The sequence below is a fragment of the Rhipicephalus microplus genome, chromosome 2 (assembly GCF_043290135.1).
Source record: "Rhipicephalus microplus isolate Deutch F79 chromosome 2, USDA_Rmic, whole genome shotgun sequence".
NCBI classification, from domain to species: Eukaryota; Metazoa; Arthropoda; class Arachnida; order Ixodida; family Ixodidae; genus Rhipicephalus; species Rhipicephalus microplus.
In genome coordinates this window covers 113,063,342-113,088,103 of record NC_134701.1, presented here as the reverse complement: position 1 = coordinate 113,088,103, position 24,762 = coordinate 113,063,342, and the positions used below count along the sequence as shown (strand labels likewise).

General features: G+C 43.7%; 1 protein-coding gene across 2 annotated transcripts in view; it reads right to left on the bottom strand.

Moving 5' to 3' along the window:
* Nucleotides 1-24,762, bottom strand: part of LOC142796343 (venom metalloproteinase BumaMPs1-like) — a 202,964-nt gene that overhangs the window by 107,194 nt on the left and 71,008 nt on the right. For both annotated transcript variants that reach the window (XM_075886705.1, XM_075886706.1), the window contains exons 6-8: nucleotides 7,610-7,731; nucleotides 5,908-5,982; nucleotides 826-971 (exon numbers count right to left, since the gene is read on the bottom strand). In XM_075886705.1, the coding sequence (XP_075742820.1) occupies nucleotides 826-971; nucleotides 5,908-5,982; nucleotides 7,610-7,731 (343 nt within the window). The remainder of the gene's footprint in view (nucleotides 1-825; nucleotides 972-5,907; nucleotides 5,983-7,609; nucleotides 7,732-24,762) is intronic.

The following is a 24,762-nucleotide window of genomic DNA, read 5'->3' as shown; positions in this document are numbered from 1 at the left end:
TGTCAAGTTGATTGATGATTAATGTGTGGGGCTTAACGTCCCGAAATCACCATATAATTACGAGAGACGCCGTAGTGGAGGGCTCCAGAAATTTCGACCAACCAGGGGGGGGGGGGGGGAATCCCGCTATAGCCGGGATTCGATACCGCGACATGCAGCTCAGCAGCCGAGTACCTATAGCCACTAGACCACCGCGGCGAGACAGGGATGTCAAGTTTACAGGATTTCTTTACTTCGCGTAACTTGGCGTGACGTCATCATATTCGGTTCCTGAACTACACGCAGCTGACTTCACAGCATGTTACGCAGACCCTTAACATCGCGCAGCTAGGTGTGGCTTCATATAGTGGAGATATTTAGGTTTTGTAACTAATACAGGCTGCAGCGTTTATGTAGTTCAGTTGTTCGACTTGGCACAAATGGCCTGCGGCCCGTTTTTTCTTACGGGGTGAAGAAGGGTTGATTTGCTTTGTAGGTTCGCTCTTCAAATATATTCTATGGGCACTAACCTGACAAGCATAGTGCTGTGAAATCACAACGAGAAGTGAGCACTGAATGCTACACCTGGTTACTTCTACAGTCTCATATCTGTGAATGACGAAAGCCTAATTTAACCACTTGCGCATTCCGGACATGTATTCACCATCTCGCAATAAACACCTAAAACGTCGAGCCTCTCTTCTGGCCAAAGTTCGTACACCACTAGCTAGAACTCAAAAGGTTCTTTTATTAAAATTCCTACAATAACTAACGTGGAATGATGACACAACTTCGCTTACAAAATAGGCACTGCCAATCTCCGGAATAAAAGTTTTGCAAGCCTACCCTGTTACAAGAAAAACAATATCGGTCTTGTCAAAATACGTTTGCTTCTTTACATGCTCGTTGAACTTGGCTCGAGTTTCTACATGAAGAATATTGCGTGTGGCCTCATATCCAGGAACATGAACCATATAGGGCTCCTCTTCTAGCTGAAATGAATATATTATATGTGTTTATACGGCCGGTTGTACATTTGCACTTGTCGAGGTGACAATGCTATATGAAATACGAAACCTATGTAGCTTTTCAACTGTTCAGTCGCTTCAAAGTGACAAATGCACAGGATGGTTAAAGATATTTTCAATGAACTTCATACCTCCGAACGCAATATTTTTTTTTAAATCGGCAGGAATAAAAGAATTGTTCAGCTCTTTATAAATCCTTCATAAGATTCAGACAGGGTCATGTAAGGGAAGCGATTGAAGTTATGCCGCTGAAATGCAAAAAAAATAACCACTCGAAAATGAAGCAGCAGCAGCAGCTTTGTCGCAACGCTCTATTAGAATCAGTATTTTGTAATCGCGCAATCAAACTTACTGTTCACTGCATTTTCATAAAGATGTGATAGTACGGTGGATAAAATTTTAACCATAATAAAGGATTAGAGGACCCATCAAAATGCGGCATGCTTATAGTTTCTTAAATCCACATCTGTGCCGTGGTCCTTCTGTATTTTATTCATATGTGGAGTTTAACGTCCGAAGACAACTATTTATCATTATGAGAGACTCCGTAGTGGAAAGATGCGGAAATTTTGACCACCTGGGGGTTTTTGACCTGTACTCAAATCTCAGCAGATGGACCTATACTATTTTCACCTCCATCAAAAATGCAGCTGCCGCAACCGGGATTTCATTCCGCGACCTGCGGGTCTACTGGCTAATGTACTCGACATAGCCCAGTACATTAGCCAGTGAAGCACCGTGGAGGGGCGTTGTCATTCTGTCAGTGTGTTCAAATACCTCAAGATTTTCCTGAACTATTTTTTTCTCAACATTTAAATCAAAATGGTCACTGGGATCCTAGCGAGAGAGAGGCACATTCATAAAACAAAATGAATTCAACATGAAAATAATGCCCAATTGGCTGCCGTGTACTTGGGAAAAAAAAGAGGGTGAGAAAAATATAGCATATCCACGGAGTGAGTGATGATGAGGGGGACGAAGCGTCCGTCAGTCCGTCCATTCGTTCTTACTTCCATCCGTCTGTGCGTCCATCCGTGCGTCCACCCCTGCGTTCGTCCATGGGTCCGGCCGTCAATCCGTCCGTACTTCCGACTGTGCGTCCGTTCACCCATCCGCGCGTCCATCCATCCATACATCCGTCCGTCCGTTCACCTAGTGAGCACTTCAAGTACTGCCATATCACATCTTTCATCGCGGTCATAGTTGCGATCGTTGGTGGCATATACCTGATCTCTGGTATGTGCCACCAACGGTTACGCACAACTACAAGGGGGGACGCACAAGCCACGCCATAAGAAGCTTCACCCCCCAAAAATGAAATAGGTTATAGAAAAACGCCAAGCCTGCTCGTAAGGCTCCGCACAGTTATGGCGAAAGCTATAGAGGAGTGGCCTTTCAGAGCCTTTTCTGTACACTCATTGGTTAACTGCTACTAGCACACTTGCAGAGTACCCACCATGGCATTAATGATAACAATTCATGAGTAGCAGGCCGGAGCTCACTATGCCATACTTCATCATTTTTTAGAAGCGTAGTATCCGCTAAACATTTGCAAGAAATTTTGTGCCAGTTGTTCATGCAGTGGCTGAGGCCGGTGAGGAATCGCGCCTGAAGTGGGTATGCGCCACAGTTTTTAGCTGAACAAAAACAAGCTTTTGTAATGAGTAGCAAATTGGACGACCCGCTCATTACGCTATTCCCCTTGTGTGATGCCTGGTTGTTCTTTTGCTGCTTTGAAATTCTCAGAATACTGTGATTCCTTTCCCAAGATTAAGCCTGCCTAAAGCAAGTTTGCGAAGAAGACCTGAACACTTGCATGGCTCAGTGGCAGAATACCGGGCTGGTACGCAGCGGACCCAGGTTTGAGCACCACTTTGTCTTTGGAACTAATTTTTTTCTTATTTTTTTGGTAGTGGTTCCGGATACCGGTGGCGGTGGCGGCCGACAAATACGGCGCAGCACGTGACCCGAGTTTTGATCTCATAAGAGCTTTCACTGTAAAACGATACTGAAACGACTCCACGAAGATATCGCAGTAGGACTGTCTAAAACCAACACATCGGTGCAGCAAATCAGCTGTCCCAGCGTGTCGTTGAGTCTCGATTAAAAAAAAAGCAGTGATGCTATGATAGCATCTCAAGTGAATTCCGTGTTGGTTAGTGCGTAAGAATTTTGTTTCTCTATATAATGGTGGTTACCTGGCTGGCCTTGCGCGCTCAAGATAGTTGCTATTCGGTTGCGAAAGCGGAAGCATTTGAAGAGACGGTGTGCAATTGTTTCGCTACACCCACAGAGCCCCACAATAGGCTCTAATTGATTTTCATATTACGTGGAAACATATTGGAGAACACTGCAATACACGCGAGGCAAACAAACAGCTTATAAGTATGTTATGATGAATTCGACATAGCATTGAAGTTCAAAGTTCACAAATTGCTGTCACATACTTTTGGAAATGTAGAATTTCGCAGGTCGAGTGGTTCATGATGTGTTGGCACAAGAATTATTTTCTACGTCAGATTTCATTGTGGGAAGGGTGGCGCTCCAGATGCTATTGTGGGCAAGTAAGGCAGCTGCGTCTGCATGAATATTCACTTGAATGCTGCGTTAATTAGTAAAAACAGCAATGTTATATTGAGTCCTCCTCCTATGGCTTTCTAGTGGATTTGTCTAATTACCGCAAAAAGCTATTGGTTCGAGCCGTGACGTAAAGCGAAAGTTGACTTCATATTGCTGATGTGCAATCACCAAGAATAGATCACGAAGTACGTGATTCTTTTGTAGGAAACCTAAGAGTTCTGCAGATGGCTATTAAAACTGTTCCTGGACTTGACGTTGTACAATAAGTTTTCGGCTGTATTGTGACTTCCCTTTTCAGGATGAGTACTGATGCCGTTGAGCTTTTCGCGTTAACTCAAATACTCATGAGGATGGGGGAAGTGTGAATGTTATTCTCACAGTCAGCAATATTATTGCTACGTAGCGAACAAGTTAGTGATCAGATATCTTGCCTACACAGGACGATGAAGAGGACTGCCCTGTCCAGTGTGCGTGTTGTTTTTGCTCTGTGCTGTGCACATCAGTGTAAATACGTCCGTAAATAGATGCGTCTCATGTTAAACTCTGTAACAACATTGACGTTTTGTTCATCTCAATCTTCATTTGAGGTGGACTTAAGATACCAGTGCCCATGACGTATTAAGAAATTTTAGGATAATGAAGACTTCCCTTTCAATACACTTTGAGGGTGCACAGTTTGCGGGAAGTGAACGTCTGCATGGTTGACGAGTGGTCTTTCTGCTTAGCTGCGGACCAAAAAAATTGGTTGTTCGACCCGAGCCGTGGTGGTCGCATTTTGGTTGACACAAGTTCATAGAGAACCACGTACTGTGCCATGTCTGTGCAGGGTCAAAAGCATCAGCCTTCCGCTACGGTGTGCCTCAGAGTCATACTTGTAGTGAAAAATAGCGCTAATATCCAAGATCTCTATGAATCTGCATTGCAAGGGTATATTTGTGCAGAGAAAGCCTTAACTGCTTACTACACAATTGGCGTAATTGACACCTTGGTAAACGGACACTGCAAACTCTACGAACTTAATGTTTATTATTTTCACTGCCCTATTTTATTTATTACCATACTAATCACTGTAACTTCTCTGTCAGATCACATGCCGAAAATCATGGTTCATTGGAGTGTTCTAGCGTAGCCAGTTAGGAAGAATGAAAAACGCAAAATGAAGTAATAATTTTTCGAAAAAAAGTGAGTGAATATGCCTCGCTGGCCAGAGGCAAAGAGACGGCTGTAAATTTCAAAATGATGCATGCTGCTAAAAAAATACAACTTGTTTTACTTGCGTTTACCAGGCTGAAACACTATGAAAGAAACAAGGCTGATCGCCCTATCCAGGATTCTGTATAACACGAAAGCTGCACCAACGCTAATTGTGCATTGGTGCAGCAGCAGCAGCAAATTACAAGGCCACGTGATGAACGGCAATCAGCTCGAAACTTGAAGCGCATACCTTTAGCAGGAAGCACGCACGAAATTAGCAAACGCAGAACTAGCACTTACAAATTACTGTGGCTGCTCGACACTAAAAGCGCACTGTCCTAACAAAATAGACGCTTTGTTTCTCGGAATGACAAGACAAGCACACAAGTGACAGGACTTTCTTACTTCGTCGTCTGTGAGCAGCACACTCATTTTGTTAACGTGGACGCGGCAGCGAGCAAAGTGCATTTCGTCCTCTCTTGAATTACGAGACTTATAAGCGTGCGCGCGGAAAAGACCACGTTCTATGGAGACGACGACATTTATTGCACGCCCAACAGAAGCCCGTCACGCCATCTTGCTAGTAATACAAAAACACGCTAAAGTTTCGAAGGTCTGAGAACCACCAAACGGAGTACGGTGTCATGAATGGCTCTGCGTTAGAGTTTTCGACAACATACCTCAAGTGGCATAGTAGTCAGCTCGGCGCGCTGAGTCAAAAAGTCACTGGTGTGACGCCACGCGACATCATCTTTGTTTTCTTTTTTCTCTTTACAATCAGTTACTATATAATTTACAACGCCATATTTATGACGGAAATACGTCAGTGGAGCCGTGCTTGTACGCCGGCATAAGACACTTTTGTGTTAAAATACCAATAATGAAGTTAGAGCGTGGCTTCAATGGCACCACTGGCTCTTCCCGAATATCATCAAATTTCATGCGCATATAAACATACGCCCAGCAACTGTTACGGAGAAAAGCATTCTATTGGATGAGTGATTTACACTTCGTTCATATATCGTATTTTTCTTTACTTTATAAATTAAGAGAATCTACTTGAAAAGATACCTGTACCGGCCGCTTAACTAATTAGTGAGGAGATGTTTTGCAAAACTTGTTTTACCGTTTTTGTCACAGTGATTCCGGTAATTGCCAACTGAACCCTTGGTTGCACAATGCTTCGATAACGCAAATTGGCCTATTTCAAAAAGAGAAAAAAAATTGAATGAGAGTGACAGCAACAACCTTACGGCATGCCCAAATAAACCTCAGCAAACTTTAGTCAATAAACGCATGCTCAGTGACTAGTGGTCGTGTTGGTTGAAGCGCGTTTCGAAACACAACTAATACCAAGTAATAGTAATGCAACAGGACAACGGCCTTATCAAGTATTTTTTATTGTTTCTATATGCTCTGAGAGGCAGAGGGACAGCATGCACTCAGGAGACTGGGGATGAACACTTAGTTGTAGGAATTCATTAGAAAAAGCTGGGTGCGCGATCACGAGCACAAGAAAGAAATCAAGAAACCATAAACACTGACAAGTAACTGGAAAGGCTTGCAACAGCGTAAAAGAATTAAGAAAACAAATCTTATCTGTGCATGCCATAGCAACAAAGGAACCTTTCAATAGGATACGCACGGGTTTATACGTGCAGTAATGCTTGTAATGCCCTTGATTTCTCGTTTATGCAAGTAAATTGACAGTTCACTAAAGCATACGGAATCACTACCTTCGACAATATATGCGTGACGGTTTACTCGTTTTTTCTGTGCCTACTTGAAACTGTCCTTTTATCAAATTTTTGGCGTTCACTTACATTCTCGACAATGTGAAGAAATATTAGATGGTAGGCCTTTGATTAGCGTATTGTGATGCATCCTCTACTTAACACAGCAGCCCATATGCCTTCAAAAAAAGGCTGCAATTAAAAATGACTCTATATACTACGGCTGTGCGCTGAGGAGTGATGTGGGTTTGTTTTTCCAAACTTATGCTAGTCAGTTTCTTGTATATTACTCGCTCATACTTTGTTTTCACAGCCAAGTCACTCAAGTATTACCTCAGCTAAGCAGGAGCTTGTCATCTAGGATCTCCATCGACCGTAGTAAATCAGCGATAAGAAGGTTCTGCTACTGATTCGAAGGTGGCGGGTTTGATCCCTATGGCGTGGTTGCACTTGAGTGACTGCAAGTCTGAAGATGCTTGTGTCCTGTGCTTTGTGACCACAGGTTAAAAAACACCAGATGCTTTGAAGTTCGGGAGTCTTCGACTATACGGTGTTTCTGATAATCATATTGTGATTTGGGAACAAAAAATTGGAGAGCATGCTGTTTTAGGATTAACTTTCCAAATAATACTTATTTGCATTGAGAGAGAGTGTATCCGTATACCAAAGTATGTTTATTTCTCGATTTCTTGTAGGCACAGAAATCAAGAAGCAAGTTCTGAGATTCAACCATGTCATATAAATAATACTGACAGCCCATATGCAGTTCAAATGTATATTCATGCGCTTGCATGATTGAGAAATGAAACGCTTTAACAATCCTATTTTACATGCAGCGCCACGCTCTTCCGATTGATGAGTTCCTTTATTTTATGTATATTACTTTACCACGCACCTTTACTCATTGAAAAAATGATCCTCTATATTTAGGCACACACATATAAAGAGAAAAGTAATATGTTTAAATTATTTTCTGAATTCAGATGGATTACATATTTCTGATACTTTGTGTTGGTTGAACAGCACATCACAAAGAACATCATATTCGTCCAGTGCTTGAAAAAAAAAAATAACAGGAGCAAACGTCATACATACCGAAGCCGTCAAAATGGCCACGTATCGTGCAACTTTCTTTTCAATGAATCCCAGTGCCTTGCTTATGAAGTAATCAAAAACAACATGAACTTCTGGTCGAATCCGCAAAGGCAAACGTGGTGCTGGAAATAAATATGTAACGTTCCAACCCTTATTTATGGCTAAATACTTAATGAAGGCAAATATGCGCAACATGTCTCTAAAAATCTATTAATGATCAAACAAGCAGTGCAGTAAGTGGAAGATCAAAGGCGATCCTGGTCGCTTGCGTAACAATATCAAAAGACAGTTTATTTGTCCCAATTGTTTCCAGACGCCCCTGCCCGCGCACCGCTACATTATAAAACATTCCTCTATACAATAAATATGAGTTCGTTTTTGTTTGCCCAGCGAAATGGTAGACTGCGAAGTGTTTCATTTAACTGCGATCTTCTGGAAAGGAACAGCCAAGGGCACTACTAAGGCAAACTCCATCAATTCTCGACTTGTTTAATTTACTTCAACTAAGACCGATATATCACAGGCACCATCTGTGGCTAGTTTAACCCATTGTCAGTGCCATCATGAAATTCAAAAGCATGGGTTACATTTCCGCACGCAAAATCCGAAGTTTAAAGCAAAAATACATCCTCGAACGTATGTTGCCTCATAACCATTTTATTCATGGAAACAAAAGCCTGCCTGACCAAACACACGCTTACCCAGCGGGAACTAGACCTGTGCGCCGATACTTAAGTTGCCGGTGGTGCCACACTGCTTTTTTTGGCGGCAGCGCGTCCAAGGCATGAGGTTCATCGGGTCGGTGAACGCGCGGCGCGGTGAGGGGGGGGGGGCATGGTGATTGAAATTCGTTCCTTCGATTTTGAAATAAAAAGAACCTCTTTACCCAAAAAGGTGGAGCCGTTACCGTGAGAGCAGCATGGATTAGTGGTGTTTATTTACAAATACTGCTGTGCCAGTTTACGAGACTATGCACGCTCAAATAGAAATGTTCAGAACCTCGAAAAGATAGAATGTAATCAAGTACATCTTTATGTTTTTTTTTTTCAGCTGTTAAGCACCAAGTTTGCGCAGATACCTATCAAAGTCATATCAAGTACGTTCGTTTTACACAAAACAAGAAAACAAGATATGAAAATGAAAATAGCTTTGAATTGATTAACGGGCACGATATTTGTTGAATTAAATCATAGGCTACGTTTTGCAGAAGATGTGACGAGGGATATGGGTGCTAGAACACTCAAAGTGCAGTGTGAATTAAGTTATTTATGAGGGATGATATGATTGAAACCTTGCCGACGTTCGAGAAGGGCTGTATTCACAAAACATGCGCATGCAAAGTAGGCGAGAAACGCTGGCCATAGCGACGGAATATAAGCAGTATTGCTTTCTTTAGAACATGATAACATAGTTGTGTCATCCTTGTGGTGAGGCGACGCACAACCAACGCATATTACTCGGTCTGACCAAAGACTTCTGCACTGTCTGTCAGTAATCTTTTGTCTAGTTACAGAGACACCAAAGTTTTCGTACTTGTTGCAGATTGTTTCCACGTAGGTGTGCAATGCTAAATTTGCTGTAAGACTAGTACAAATGTATTAAAACTGGATAAAACCTATTAGATCTATGGTGTCATTGACATATGTAAAGTGCAGAGGCCACTTCTTATTTGAAACAGTCGTGACTATATACAATTTTTTTAAGTTCACCATGTTTCACTCCTTTTACAAAATGACGAAAAAAAAACAATACTTAACGCATTCTGATTTTATGTTTTAGAGATGATTCTACAGTTAGCACAGTCGTCTGCATACATTCATAGTTTATTTGAATAGCACTGGTCATTTCTTCTCAAGCATTTAAATAAACATAAAAAAACCGAACAAGCAACGAATTCTGAGGCCCTTTCTGATATAAAGCGTACGTAATATGACTTTTCGTGGGTAAAAGAAACAAATTCTGAGCACGACAGCAAGTACACTGCTTCGCAATTAACCAGTAGCTGTTCCTAAAAATAGTTTTTAAAAAGCTGAAAATTCTGCTTGTCAAACCTTGTGAAAGACCTTGGAATATGAGATCAACTTGTCTTCGGTAGGTAATGGAAGGAGCAATATCTTGCGTAAATTGAAGCAACAGTTGAACTATAGAGTAGCCTGCACAAATGGAGTGCTAAGGTTGTGAAGGTATATTATGTGCATCTAGGTAGGCTATAGCCATTTTTGTAATAATATAATTGAAATGTTTACAGCTGGTAGAGAATAAAAATATTGACCCATAGTTTGGTATTATTTTCTTGTTTCAGTACTTAAATACGGGCACGATGTTTGCTAGTTTCCCCAGCCCAAGAACTGCTGCAGAGATAATAGTTTTTTTTAATTTTACAGTAAGTAAGTCAGCACGTTATTCGGAAAACCGTTTTAGAAACGTACTTGGAATATTGTCTGGGCCAGATCCTTTCAAAATCTCAAGATTTACTATAAGGTCATGTACGCCAGAGGAGCTTAATAAAAAATCAGCAAGAAGTGGTACGTTGCAGCATGCGAAATATCAAAGAATGATGCTGTAATCAGTAAGAAAAACAGAATTAAAGTAATTAGTAAAGGTGTTTGCTATACCTGCATAACTTGACAAGGATTAGCTATCAAGAAAAACCGATGAGGGCATGGACGAGTGTGGAGTAATCGAAATATAGAAGCTGGATGGACTTTTTTATTAATGAAGCGAAGGCATTACTGACGAAGTATTTCTCAGTCTTTTTATTTTAGGTTCTCTAATATATTCCATGCATCAAGTGTAAAAGTATGACAATTGCACTTCGAATGAACGTATTTTTACGTGATCGTTTTATGCTACGAATGGGGTGAATTATACTTTCATGGTGCCTTGAACGTTTTGGGTTCCATTTAGACACAATGCCACAAAAATTTAGAAGGAGTGCATCTATACGGGAAAATTCTTTACAACATTCAAAGTATTTGAAAGGTGAGGATAAAGCGTACGGTACAGGAGTGCCATTAACTTCGCGAAAGATCAAAATAGTTTTATTCTCAGGTCTTAGAAAAGAACACGTTAAGTTTGAGATGACTTCAACAGTTTTAAGGTAAGAGAACCCTTTGACAAATATACACTTCACACCATGCGATGGAGTGCGCAGCTCCAAAAGGCATTTTAAGCTGCAGCTAATTCTTTTTTATCTCACCTCGAGAAACTGCAAAACGCTGGTATATGATAATACGGCCGTCCCAGAACCACATCAGAGTTTGTGGAGTGATATCCTCATAGTGCTTAGATGGGTACACGAGCCATTCGCCGATGCTTTCTGAAATAGTGCGCGCTTGCAGGGGTAAATGCCCACTTATAATAAATGTTCGGAGTTGCGGATCCAGCCACGCAACCACCTATATGTGTATCACTTCATGTTCCTTCGTTTAGCAAAAACCTGACAAGGCTTCTTTTCCAGTTGAGTAGTAATCGACCGCACGCAGCACACGCGGATAGATGGTATTACATGTGCCTTTCCTGCGATTGAAACGGCGAGCTTGTTTGATCTATCATGGAATTCTAGTGGCAGAATTGGAGCAGTCGACGGACTTTGCGAGCTAAGACTTGACTCTTTTGCGGAGCAACCCCTCAAAATCATCGATTAGAACGCACTTTGGGCTGCAAGCATGCAAAACTGGTGCATTATAGACGTACGCTTTAAAAGCGTTAAAATGTTTTTTTTAAACACAGTGAATTTAGTGGCAAGTACTGAGAGAACTAACAAACTTTTATTAGTATAACACGTCGTACTTATTCAGCACAGTACTATATGAGATTTATCATATGTGTGTGCTGATGTCAATGACGTGTCGACTGCTAAGTATACAAGAGTGGATACATCTCAATTAGGACTACACGCGTGATCTGCTATTTTTCGTCGGTTGGGTTGAATATTAACGACGGGCATTGTCACATACTATTTCGTTATCATTGTGTGGGTGTTGTTTCATAAGAGCATAAGGGGGTTGTTGCATATGTGTGGTCGAGTGTTCTATTTTCATGCTCTGCTCTTTATGTTTATCTTTAAGATACGTGTTCAACTCACTGAAGGACTAAGGAGTAGCCGGCGCCATGTTTGTGGGCAAATCATCTCCGTATATATCATATTATTGAAAAAGCGGAAGCACATGTCTTTGAGGGGCCCAGAATAGGCTACGTGTGGCTATTTCATTCCAAACATTGTGCTGTCGAGTACTGTTGAAACCGCCCGTACGCAGTAGTTTCAGTGTCGCTATCACTATCCGATCCACTCAAGCTTTCTGACTCTCAGCTGTTGCAGATTTGCCCAGTCAGCCATGTCAAGCAACATAAATGCCGAAAAACGCGACCACGGTGCCACCAATAGTGAACGAACGTGTTAAACATGCTCGTCACGCCAAGTTTGAGTGCACTGCGCCAATTTTGGTGCACCAACATTTCCTGCTCCTCATGGTCCATCCCACTTTGAATACACGCCGACTATCTCATTAGAATGTTTTAATGCCACCCTTTCCATGGCAACTCACCTGCTGCATAAAGCGCAAAGTAGCCTGCTCCTACTCCACGATTGGAATTCAACATATTCTTCTTGCAGTGTTCCTCACTAGCACTCCTGAGATTTTATCCGCGGAAGCAGCATACACTGTGTGCAGAAAGGTTACTGATTGTAACTGTATACGAAACATCACAGCGTCGATGAAAGCCTGTATAGTGTGCCCAGATAATATTTTGTTGCAATGTAAAGTATGCAAAAACTACTGAAGCAGGCTTGCCTTTTTTGTGTGGTGAGGTGCATTGTCTTCGCGGTAAAGAACTCGTCTGTTGGTAGAATGAATAATACTCAGCGTCTTTTTGTGGTATTCTTCTCCATTGCTCTCCACTACACGCTCTTTCCTGCAATTCTTCCAGGCTGTAGCTTTTCGCGTTTTAAGCCTTCATAAAGCATGTGTGGAATATGTGAGCGCCAAGCGTTGAGCCTATCAGGATTTCGAGCTTTCGAGCTACAGCCGCTACACCCTGTTATTTCCACTTCTACAATCAGGAAGTCACAGCGAGCAGCAAATAAATAGTTCAACGCGCGTGATAATCATGCGAGACGCGAGGAACGGGTGGGGGGGGGTACATTGAAAGGCAGGCTAGAAAATAATTTACAACTAATATTTCTCGCATATGGACAATTCGAGAATATGTGCCCTAAGCATGTGGCGTCAACCACTATTGTGGCGGTCAAAGAGCGTAAAAAGAACGAGAAACGCCAAACAATAGTAACACGCTTGTATGTGTACCTTCAGAAACTGTTTAGAGGCCCTTAAACAGCCAGGAATGGAGCTGCGCTTCGATATAGGTAATAGTGCCCTTGAAGTTGTAAAAGACCATGTCTACTTAGGACAGGTAATAACTGCGAAGCCTAACCACGATATTGAAGTAACTAGAATAATGAGAGTGAATAGAAGCATATTTGGCAAGCACTCTTTAATCATGACAGGTAGATTGCCACTATCCCTAAATAGAAGAGTATATAACAGCTGCATCTTGCCGGCTCTTAGCTATTGAGCAGAAGCCTGGTGAGTTACAAAAAGGATTCCGCTTAAATTGAGGATGACGCAGCCAGCAATGGAAAGGAAAATGGTTGGTGTAACCTTAAGAGACAAGGAGAGAGCAGAGTGCATTAGGGAACAAACCAGGTTAAGGATATCATATTTAAAATCAAGAAGAGGCAATGGCCCTGGGCCGGGCATGTGGCGCGTAAACAGGATAACCGCTGGTCAATGAAGGTAACAAACTGGATTCTCAGAGAAGGCAAGCGGGTTAGGGGGAGACAGAAAATTAGGTGGGCAGACGAGATTAAGAAATTGGCGTGCAGAAATTGGCAGCGGCCAGTACAGGGCCAAGCTGACTGGTGGAACAACAAGGGAGAGGCCTTTGTCCTGCAGTGGACGTAGTCAGGCTGACGATGATTATGATGACGACGACGACGACGACTATGATGATGATAATGATATACCAAGGGAATGCGAACATGGATACAAGAGAGCAGCCATGACACCGCAAACTCTCCTCTAAAAATCTTAAAGCTGTATGATATAGGCTTAAGTGATGTATTTCATGCCCTAAATCCTCGTGGGGGTTAAAATAAGAGAAACGGTGGCATGCCGCAATTATTTCGCAGTGGCGGTGGCGGCAGTGGTGGCGCGAATAGCGTGAACTAAATGGCTTCGATGTCTTACACAGACCTCGTAGAGAAAGCTACGCATAGTGCCCATGACCACTTGGGTGGCGCCTATCACTACTTGGGTTCCACCATGACGGAACGACCAAACCAGCTATAGTGGTTAGAAAGGTCTTTCTAGTGCCGTAAACGAGCGCTTTTCCCAGCGGTGGCGTTGCTGCTCGTTTGCAAATGGCCAGCGAAGATAGCCGTGGTTGGCGCTGTCGCAGCGCAACAGCGTCATGTTCTCAGAAGTGCTACCTAATACCATTATTATAGCAGGTGATTTCAATGTTCATTGTTATCTCACAGACCGATCAGGTACACTGTGCAAATTTTATTTTTCTAGACCTTGTTAAAAGTCTTTAACAAAGCCGCATTCGCAGGTGCTGGTAGACCAACGTTTTTTTTCTGTGGATGTAATTTTAGCTGTCTTGACATGACAGTTTCCTCACATTGCAGTTTTCAAAGTGCAGTTTTTCTTTCAAGCACTCAAATTTGCGAAAAATTGCAATTTAAGAATTTCTATCTACCCATCATCTAACCCCCTCGTACGCCTGAGTAGTGGTTTTGCCTTCTCCTAAACCTAGTATAAGCTAAAGCTACCAAATGAGTACATGAGTGTATGACAAATACGAGTGGCAGATCACGAAATTTTTAAGGTGATATTCTTGTTACGTACGTCGTAAGATACTTTCCCTCAGGTACGTGTGGCCCAGAGCCACATACCAAGGGCTTACCATAAAATTCTGGATACGCGCGCCGCACGTACCTTTTAAAAAATGCCTAATATGCCTGTATTTCGAAAAACCTGAATGAATGCAATATATATATGTATATACACATATATATACTATGTCAGAAAGTAGCGGCGTTGGGTCTCGACAGCGTTTATTGGGATGAGTCACCTCATCAACACTTCGAACAAAGACGACGTTTTTCGTGATGATTATTTCATACAGATGAAGAAAATGAAGGTGAAATGTTGTGAATATTCTGCTTACACTAATTTCCCCCTCACGCGGAAGCGGCCAATTTGGTTGCTGTTTATGACAGTGGTGTACGTCGAACGAATGGTTTAGGTGCGACACATGGACAACCTCCGTACCACGAAAACGACCGTCGGAAGGCATGACAACAGGGGTTACTGGATAATTAACAGAAGACGTCTACTCGAATATAGCGTAGGGGCCGATGAAACGTGTGTGAAACCTATCACACAGGCCGAGAACTCGCGTTGGGGTCCACAACAGTACTTCGTCTCCAGTATTGATGTGAACTACGCGGTGGACGCCATCGTAGCGAGTCTTCCGCTCTTGTTCGCTTGCCTCTGTATTGACCCGGGCGTGTCGGCGACGATTGGCCATGCGAGAGATTAAGTGCTCACTCGATGACGATGACGAGTTCACAGGGACGTCAAAAAAAATAGATGTCGAGTGGAGATGTCGGTTGACGGCCACAGACGAGAAAGAATGGGGAATAGCCCGTGGTGCGCTGCGTCACGGTATTGTACGCAAAAGTCACGAAAGGCAGGATGGTATTCTAGTTGGTGTGGTCGGCGTTGATATATATAGATATCGTGTCGGTCAAAGTTCGATCGAAGCGCTCTGTCAGGCTGTTAGTCTGGGGATGGTAGCTGGAAGTTGTCGTATGAATTGTATTACATGCGTGAATGACTTGTTCGAGTAGTTTCACGAGAAACGCTTTGCGGTGGTCGCTTTATAGGATGCGTGGTGCACCATGTCTTAAGAATATTGCCTCCGAAAAATGTGGCAATGTCTTCTGCTGATCCTGACGGAAGTGCAGCTGTTTTGGCGTACCGTGTTAAGTGGTCAACTGTTGTGATAATCCAGCGCTTGCCAATAACTGATATTGGTAGTGGTCCGTAGAGTTCAATGCCAATGACTTCGAAGGGAGCGTCAGGGCACGGGAGAGGTTGTAGGAGACCGGCCAGGGAGGAAGTGAGTCGCTTGTGGCGTTGGCAGAGTGAGCATGACGCAACATATCGCGCTGCGCAGGTGGAAAGCCAAGGCAAGGGAAAACGACTGTGGATGCGTTCATAGGTTTTTTTTGAAAACCGAAATGACAAGCTTCGAGGTGATAGTGAAAGCTTCTAAAATCAGCGCCCTTAGTGAACGAGGAGCGACAGGAACCCAGCGCTGTCCTTCGGGGTGGAAGACAATGCGGTACACGTTGCCGGCCTAGTTGGTTGGGGTTCATCATTTATAAGGGTATAGCGCACCACGACAAGGACACAAGAGAGACGCACACACACACAGCGCTAACTTGCAACTATTGTTATTTGCGATCACACATGCTATATATATAGCAACAGTGGACTGATAAAACCTTGAAGATATCATGTTAAGATACAGCACGCCTCATGCACGCGTCATCATCGTTCGCGACAATCTGAACTCGCCGACGTCAAAGTGAAGACTCCAGATACTTCTTTTCTTTAGCTGAAAAAGCTAATGAAGCCACACTCACACATTTATCTCTCATTTTTTTTCAATTTCAAGGGCTTCAATGATTTCACGTGTAGTTCTGTCACGGGCCCTAAAGAGTATGCTGGTGTTTTAAAACAAAGGGACACAACCACACCTCTGACAGTGAAGGTCCAAATGACCAGATATAGCTTTTTCTACGTTGTATTTATGTTCCCTAAGTCTTTCCTTCACACACCTTCCAGATTGGCCAATGTACACGCAATCACAAGTGAAAGGAGTGCCATAGACAACACCACGACAATTCACAAATTTTTCCCGGTGTTTGATCCTACACTCCCGTTTCCCGCTGCAGTTTACGCTACTTTTTTGCTTATTTCTTTCCACCGTTCGAGAGCAGATGAGACTACATCCGCACCAGCCTTTCTCGCTATCCTTCGCAAGTTATGCGAAATGGCATGCATGTAGGGCACTACAGCAACCTTGGCTGCCTTAGTGACGGCTGCCTTGTCTCTGACGTTTGCTCTTCCTCTCCTGCTCATATTTTTCGTGACAGCGGTTAACAGGCACATGGGATAACCAGAATCCAATAAACGTTTAGCTTGAACCCACAAGCTTGAATCAAGCTTGTGGTGGCACGACTTCACCAGTGAATATTGAAAACAGGAATTTATCACCGCACGCTTTGCTAATTTTGAGTGAGCGGACGTGAACAAAGATCTGGTTTATTTCCTCGTGGTTCATAGCTCGAGCATACTCCTACTGGCGAAAAACACAGCCTGAGGTCAAGGAATCTTATGAAATTGTCATTTGGTACTTCATGCGTCAGCACCAAGGGAGATAACACTGTCAAGAACATGGTCAGAGTAGCTGTCAAAAAAAAAGCAAGAAGAAAGAAGTCAAAGAAAGAAGAAAAAGTGCAGACGTCCGCGAAAAAGCTATGCAAAAACTTTAATTTTGAAGACCTGGTTAAGTCGACCGCGAAGACATAGAAGTGCATCTCGATATATTTTTCTCGGCGAAAACGCATAAATTTGACTGCCCTTTCAGGGTGATCATCACGGAGAATGAATCCTGTAAAAAGTGCATTGCGGTCTTTCTGCAAACAAATATGAAGTTGATATCTCTTGACGACCCATTTTTGGTGAAAAACTCGGTACAAGTGCTATATTTTTTTCGCAGGCAAAGAAAACAAGAATCTTCTAGCATTTTCAATTGATCTAAAAACATTTGTTACACCCTCCCTCAGGCCGAGTTGATGATGTGTGTATCAGAAGGTATCGACAGAGTAGGAGCGGTTCGATTTCAAAATACTGCCAGTGTTACGAGTGAACAGTTTTTAGAGCTCCTTTACTTTTATCTTAACTCGACCTATGTCACATGGAATGGGAAAACTGTGAAACAAAAGTACGGGATATGTATAGGTTCCTGCATAGCCCCGTATTTGAGCGACCTTTTTTTAGTAAAACGTAATAAGGTCTGACGAGCGTGTGAAGCATACTGATGTGATTGCTGTCTTTTGATTTGTAGATGGCTATCTGATCGTTGTCAATAATGATCATGACAATTTTGACGCAGTTGTGGCAGATACTTTAACCATGTTCTTGACAGTGTTATCTCCTCTGGTGCTGACGCATGAAGTACCAAATGACAATTTCATAACATTCCTTGACCTCGGGCTGTATTTTTCGCCAGCAGGAGTATGCTGGAGCTACGAACCGTGAGTAAATAAACCAGTTCATCCGTTCACGCCCGCTCACTCAAAGTTTGTAAAGCATGCGGTGATAAAATCCTGCTTTCAAAATTCCCTGGTGAAATCGTGCCACCACAAGCTTGATGCCAGCTTGTGGGCTCAAGCTAAACGTTTATTGGATTCTGGTTATCTCATGCGCCTGTTAACCGTCGTCGCGGAAAATATGAGCAGGAGAAAAAAGGCAAACGTCAGAGACCAGGCAGCCGTCACTAAGGCAGCCAAGGTTGCTGTAGTGCCCTACATGCATGCCATTTCACATAACTTGCAAAGGATAGCGAGAAAGGCTGGTGCAGATGAAGTCTTTCCGGCTCCTGATTAGTAGCAAGAAATGGCGAAAATTTTAACGCAGACTGCAGCGGGAAACGGGAGTATAATAAGATCAAGTACCGTGAAAAATTTGTCAAGTGTTGTCGTGGTGTTGTCTATGGCACTCCTTTTAGTTGTGATTGCGTGTACATTGGCCAATCTGGAAGGTGTGTGAACGAAAGACTTAGGGAACATAAATACAACGTAGAAAAAGCTATATCTGGTTATTCGGACCTTGACTGTCAGAGGTGTGGTTGTGTCCCTGTGTTTAAAAACAACCGCATTCTCTTTAGGGCCTGTGACAGAACTACACGTAAAATCATTGAAGCCCTTGAAATTGAAAAAAATGAAAGATAAATGTGTGAGTGTGGCTTTAATAGCTTTATCAGCTAAAGAAAAGAAGTATCTGGAGTCTTCACTTTGACGTCGGCGAGTTCAGATTTTCGCGATCGATGATGACGCGTACATGAGGCGTGCTTTATGTTAACACGATATCTTAACGGTTTTGTCGGTCCACGTTTACTATATATAGCATGTGTGATTGGAAATAAAACAATAGTTGCAAGTTAGCGCTGTGTGTGTGTGCGTCTCTCTTGTGTCCTTGTAGTGGCGCGCTCTACCCTTTTTAATGATGAACAAAGCGGCAAAGAATTGAGTTTCCAGTCGTGAAGTTCCTCAGCGGTCGATAGGCGCGGTCGTTGGGAGGACGAGAGGAGCCTTGAAGGTGCTGCATTATAGAGCGACAGTAAGTGTCGCTGTGTTGGTGGGATGCAAACGTCTCGTTGCCGAAAGCAGAAATAATGTCGAGAGTGGCGAGTTTATGAACTGATGGAGACGCTTTGATGGGTTCACTCACAGTTGGCAACAGACCAGGAGTGCCTGGTGAGGATGGTAAAGGACAGTGGCTAAGGGCATCGGCATCGTTGTGTTTTTTGCCAGATTTGTAGGTAACGTGAAACTCCTACTTTTGGAGACGATTTATCCAGCGGCTGAGACGTCAGACGAATTCTTCAACGTCGTCAACCAGCACAAAGCGTGGTGGTCAGTGACGACGGTAAAGTGGCGGCCATGAAGATATGGTTGAAACTTCTGGATGGCCAGACAACAGCGAGGCACTCCTGCTCGGTGATGGTGTAGTCTTTCTCTGCTGCTGTGAGGGTGCAACTCGCGTATGCGATCACAGGTTCACCATATCGCTCTGTTCGTTGGAAAAGTACAGCGCCGTGTCCGTATCCGCTGGCATCAGTATGGAAGAGAGTGGGTGCGGCGTTATCAAACTGACAAAGCACTGGCTCAGGCGTTAGGGCTCGTTTCTAGGTGTCAAAAGCCATTTGGCATTCGTCCGACCATATGTATGATGCTCCCGAAGAAAGGAGCTGGTGAAGTTGCGCAGCAAGGGTGGCGAAGTCTCGTATAATGTGGCGGAAGTACGACGCAAGGCCAAGAAAGCTTCGGAGCTCTTTGGCCCGTTGCGGCACCGGAAAGTGAAGAACGGCGGTATACTTGTCAGGATCAGGCCAGATTCTTCTTTGCTCACGAGATGTTCAAGTATTTTAATACATTTGCTTGCAAAGTGGTACTTTTCGATGTCGAGCTGAATGCCAGCAGCTGCGAGACACGTCAGAACTTCACCTAGAAGATGCAAGCGCTGTTCGAATGTTGAAAATATTATGACCATGTCGTCAAGGTAACAAAAGCATCTTTTCCACTTAAGGCCCCACAATACAGTGTCTATCATACGTTCAAACGTGGCTGGCGCATTGCAGAGGCCAAAAGGCATGACGTGTAATTCGTAAAATTCCATCGGGTGTGGCAAAGGCAGTTTTTTCTTCGTCATCCTCGTGCATAGGAATTTGCCGATAACCGGAGTGCAGGTCAAGGCTCCAAAAATATTCCGCTCCTTGTGAGAAATCTGAGGCATCAACAATGCGAGGCAAGGGATACACGTATTTTCTGGTTACTTTGTTTATTGCGCGGTAGTCAACGCAGACTCACACCGAGCCGTGTTTTTTTTTCGCACGAGAATGACAGACGACGACCAAGGGCTCAAGGACGAGCACATGATAATTTGCCTGAGCATATCGGCAACGTGCTTGTCGATGATCTCGCGTTCGCTGGAAGAAACACGGTATGGTAGACGGCGGACAATAGAAGTTCCATCGGTGTGTATGCGATGAGCCACCGCAGAAGTCTGGCTTAGAGGAGTGGAATGTACGTCTAAAAAAGATTTTTGCTTAGACAACAACGCCAGTAGTTCGTCTGCTTGCGGGCGAGGGAGATCAGTGCTGAAGGCATTGACGAGAGCAGTAGTAGGTGGAGCATCTGTTGGTATTGAACAGGATTACACTAGACTGGTATCCGAAGCCATTACATAGATATTGTGTGTCCACACTGGAAACTGCAACACTGCCCTTGGTAAGCAGAATCGGCTGATTGGTGATATTTAGTACAGCGAGAAAGGCGGTGCCGTTGGAGAAGCGGACAAGACTTCATGAAAGTGCAATCCCTCTGGATAGACAATGGGCTGATGGAGTGACTAGGACGTCGCCGTGGTCAATGGAGTGAGACATAACCGTGAAAACGTGCTCGTGGTTAGGTGGCACAAGGAAGTTATTGGCTGTTTGTAGCTGGTTACGTGATGATTTTGGGGAGATATCATCCGTCTCGCATATGTATGAGTCGTTGTCGACAAGAGATAGAAGTAGCAGCATCAGAAAGTCTCATCTTAAAATAAGCATAAAAGCACGAGAAGCCAACACGGCAAACTGAATATGATGCCGGATCCCACAAATGAAAACTCTAACGGTGCTCTGTGCTGATGACCGTATCTGCGAGTCATTTGCGCCACGTAAGAGAGTGCCAGCATAAGATGTGGTATTCTTACGTATTCGATAACTTAAATCCGCATGAATAACAGAAATAGCAGCCCCCGTACCCACCAATGCTTGAACTGGTACTTCTTGAGCATACACTAATAACAAACTGGCTGGGCCCTCTGGAGGTCTTGGTGTTTGTTCGAGCGATGCAGCTTTCCCTCCGAAAACTGTACCAGCTAGTTTTCCGAGTGGTAGCCAAAACAAAGTGCAGCCTGTCTCAGAGGAGATGTTGAGCGTCGCAGAGGTGAAGGGGACCGGCGGCGTCAGGGATAGCAGGGGCGAGGTATGGCAAGTGGAGAAGTCGGAGAGAAGGAACGTGTCGTAGGGCGGCGCTGGTACTGGTTCGAGGATGGCTCCGAATCCCTTTCGTAAACGTTGTAGCCACGGCGTTCGTCGTGCTGGCGCTTCCGGGAAAATCATGAAATATGTCCCCAAATTCCACATAGTAACATATTGGCCGAGGCGAGCGCCAGGGGGCATAGAGTGCTAAAGCTGTCACAGGTGCTGGCACTGGCGCTGGGATGGGCGAGTGTGGTGCAAATGCTCCTACGTTGATAGTAATAAGGGCTGCAGCGCGAGCACGAATGTGCTAGAAGAAACAGACAAAGTCTAGGTACGGAAGGCAAAAGAGGACAACACGAGCGCTGACTACCAACTGAATTTTATTCGCAGCACACATGATAATATATACAACAGGAAACCTTTTTAACAGCACAAGTGAGCAACGTGACATATTCTGGGGCATGTTCTGATAAAAAGAAGGTACTAAAACTAGCTAACCTTTATCTAAAAGTGCGAACTCTTTTTCATGCAAGGCCACTGAAGGTTGGATTACGCATCCGTCACCATTTTTTCTAATAAAAAACGCTTCAGCTATTTCCCGAGTTAACTTGTCCATGTGGCGTGCCAGCACACTCACGCCCGGAAAACGAGGCTGGCACCCGCAGCTTTTGCAGTGCAAAACAAGGTTTGAACTGATACCTTTGCATATGTCATTCATATGTTCTCCTAACCTTTTATTAATGCACCGCCCAGTTTGGCCTATATAACAACGACCGCACGTTAAAGGAAGCATGTAAACAACACCAACAACGCATTCTACAAATTTATTTATGTGTTTCACGGCGCATGTCCAACTTTTTTTAGTGATTCCACTAAGTCGCTCATCCGTCATTCTGCAGATCTGGCTTACTTTGCACGGAGCTGATAAAACTACATCCACACCATATCTCGAGCCTACCTTCTTCAAACCATGAGATATATTGTGGAAGTATGGGATGACTGCAACTCTTTTTCGCTCTTTATTTCCTCCTGCATTTTCTTGTTTTTGTTTGATTTTTTGCAACAAGGCTTCGCACACTGAAGAAATTACAGATTTTGGAAATCCTGCTGACGCAAGTCTGGTAATTTGCATTGTTACACTATCAGTCATCTTGTGTGGGCATGACTTGGATAAGCCAGCACTTACAGCCGACGAAGCAATAACTCTCTTGACCAGTTTTGTGTGGCAGGAGGCATAGTTTAACAAGGGTTTAACACTTCGCGGCTGGTATTCCCAGCATACGTGATTTGTAAACAATGTAATATTAATATCTAAGTACCTCAGTGATCCCTGTTGGGGAACTTCGCAAGTGAAGTCTAGCCCACCTCCATGTGTTTTAAAAGCACTCAATACAAGTTCAGCCGGGTTTTTTCTGTTAGTTACGGAAGGCAGCAGAAAAATTAAATAGTCGTCCACATATCTGAAAGCGGTTTGCACCAAATCCACAAGTTTTTCACTGAGGATGGTGTCAATCTTGGCAAGAAAAATGTCACTCAGAACCGGGGCGACCCTTGACTCAATGCAAACTCCTTTACGTTGTCTATAAAGAGACCCTCCCCACGACACAAAGGTGGAGTTCAAGTAGAAAAGCAAAAGTTCCATGAAAGAATTAACACTGACGCCACAAACATTAATGAACAAATCTTCATGATTATCCTTGGTTATACAATCTTTAACATAATTTAACAATTTGCTCTGAGGAATGGAGTAACACAAATCTACAACATCGATACTTAAAACAGGGCACCCAATTGGATTATTATCCTAGAGATATCTGACAACTTCTTGCGAATTACGGACACGGTAGGGGTCATTGAAAACTAAACTAGATAGATGTTTCTGCAAATAACCTCCCAAAAGCTTCTGCCAGGTTCCTCTTTCAGAAACAATTGTACGCAAAGGTTGTTCCGGCTTATGACTCTTAATAGTGAAAAAATAGACAATTCTTGGGAAGAAGCTTTCTTTACGCTACGGGCTAAACCTAGCAAATTCACTGCCTCGAGGCGAGATATAGCATCTTTCTTCATATTGGAACTTTTTGCTGTAACCTGTACAAAGTGTTTCACAACCGCCTGTGACGCTTTTTGCAAAAAGACATCATTGTGTAGAATAACGAAAACACCTTCCTTATCCGCTTGAAGAACACGCAAATTATTCGCGGACAAGAAACTAGAAAGTGGTTTTAGGCACATGAACGATCTTGATCGAAACCCACCTCTCACGAGGACGTCGATGCATTCCGAAGTGCACCGACACCGTTCATCTTCAGGCACACGGGCTGACACATTCCTAGCGAGAGCTACCTTTTCAGCTCCTTGGAGGGAAGGTTCCAGGCTGAACCTCGGTCCCAAACGAAGCCTCTGTTGAAACTTCTCAGGAATAGGTGTGTCACTCAGGTTGATGAACGTCCCCACTGGTCCAGAACGCCTGCTTCGTCTTGGCAGGAGAGGCCGCACACGATACCACAAAGACTCAGTTGCTAACTCAGACTGGTAGCACCACTGTCGGTACGCTCTCTCCCGGTGACGACCAGTCAGAAACCGGCCGCATGAAACTCGGAGGCAATCTCTGTAGAAGCGCACTTGTCTCCAGCACTTTTCCGGGCGTGAGTGTGCTGGCACGCCACATGGACAAGTTAACTCGGGAAATAGCTGAAGCGTTTTTTATTAGAAAAAATGGTGACGGATGCGTAAGCCAACCTTCAGTGGCCTTGCATGAAAAACAGTTCGCACTTTTAGATAAAGGTTAGCTAGTTTTAGTACCTTCTTTTTATCAGAACATGCCCCAGAATATGTCACGTTGCTCACTTGTGCTGTTAAAAAGGTTTCCTGTTGTATATATTATCATGTGTGCTGCGAATAAAATTCAGTTGGTAGTCAACGCTCGTGTTGTCCTCTTTTGCCTTCCGTACCTCAACTTTTTCTGTTTCTTCTAGCACATTCGTGCTCGCGCTGCAGCCCTTATTACTATGAATTCAAACCAACTAGCCCAAATCGCCATTCTTCTTCAATGCTCCTACGTTGGACTGCGCAAGAACAGGATGCGGGTGCCAAACCAAGGCATGTGGCATGTCAGCAACTTGCGCATACGTCATGGGTTGCGTCGGTGGCGTCGGAATGTTCGATTGGAGAGTGTCAGTCATGAATGAGAGCTCCTCTTTGACGATGTCGCAGAGACCAGTAGATGGAGAGTGTAGACGAGGGGTGGGTGCACATGGCAA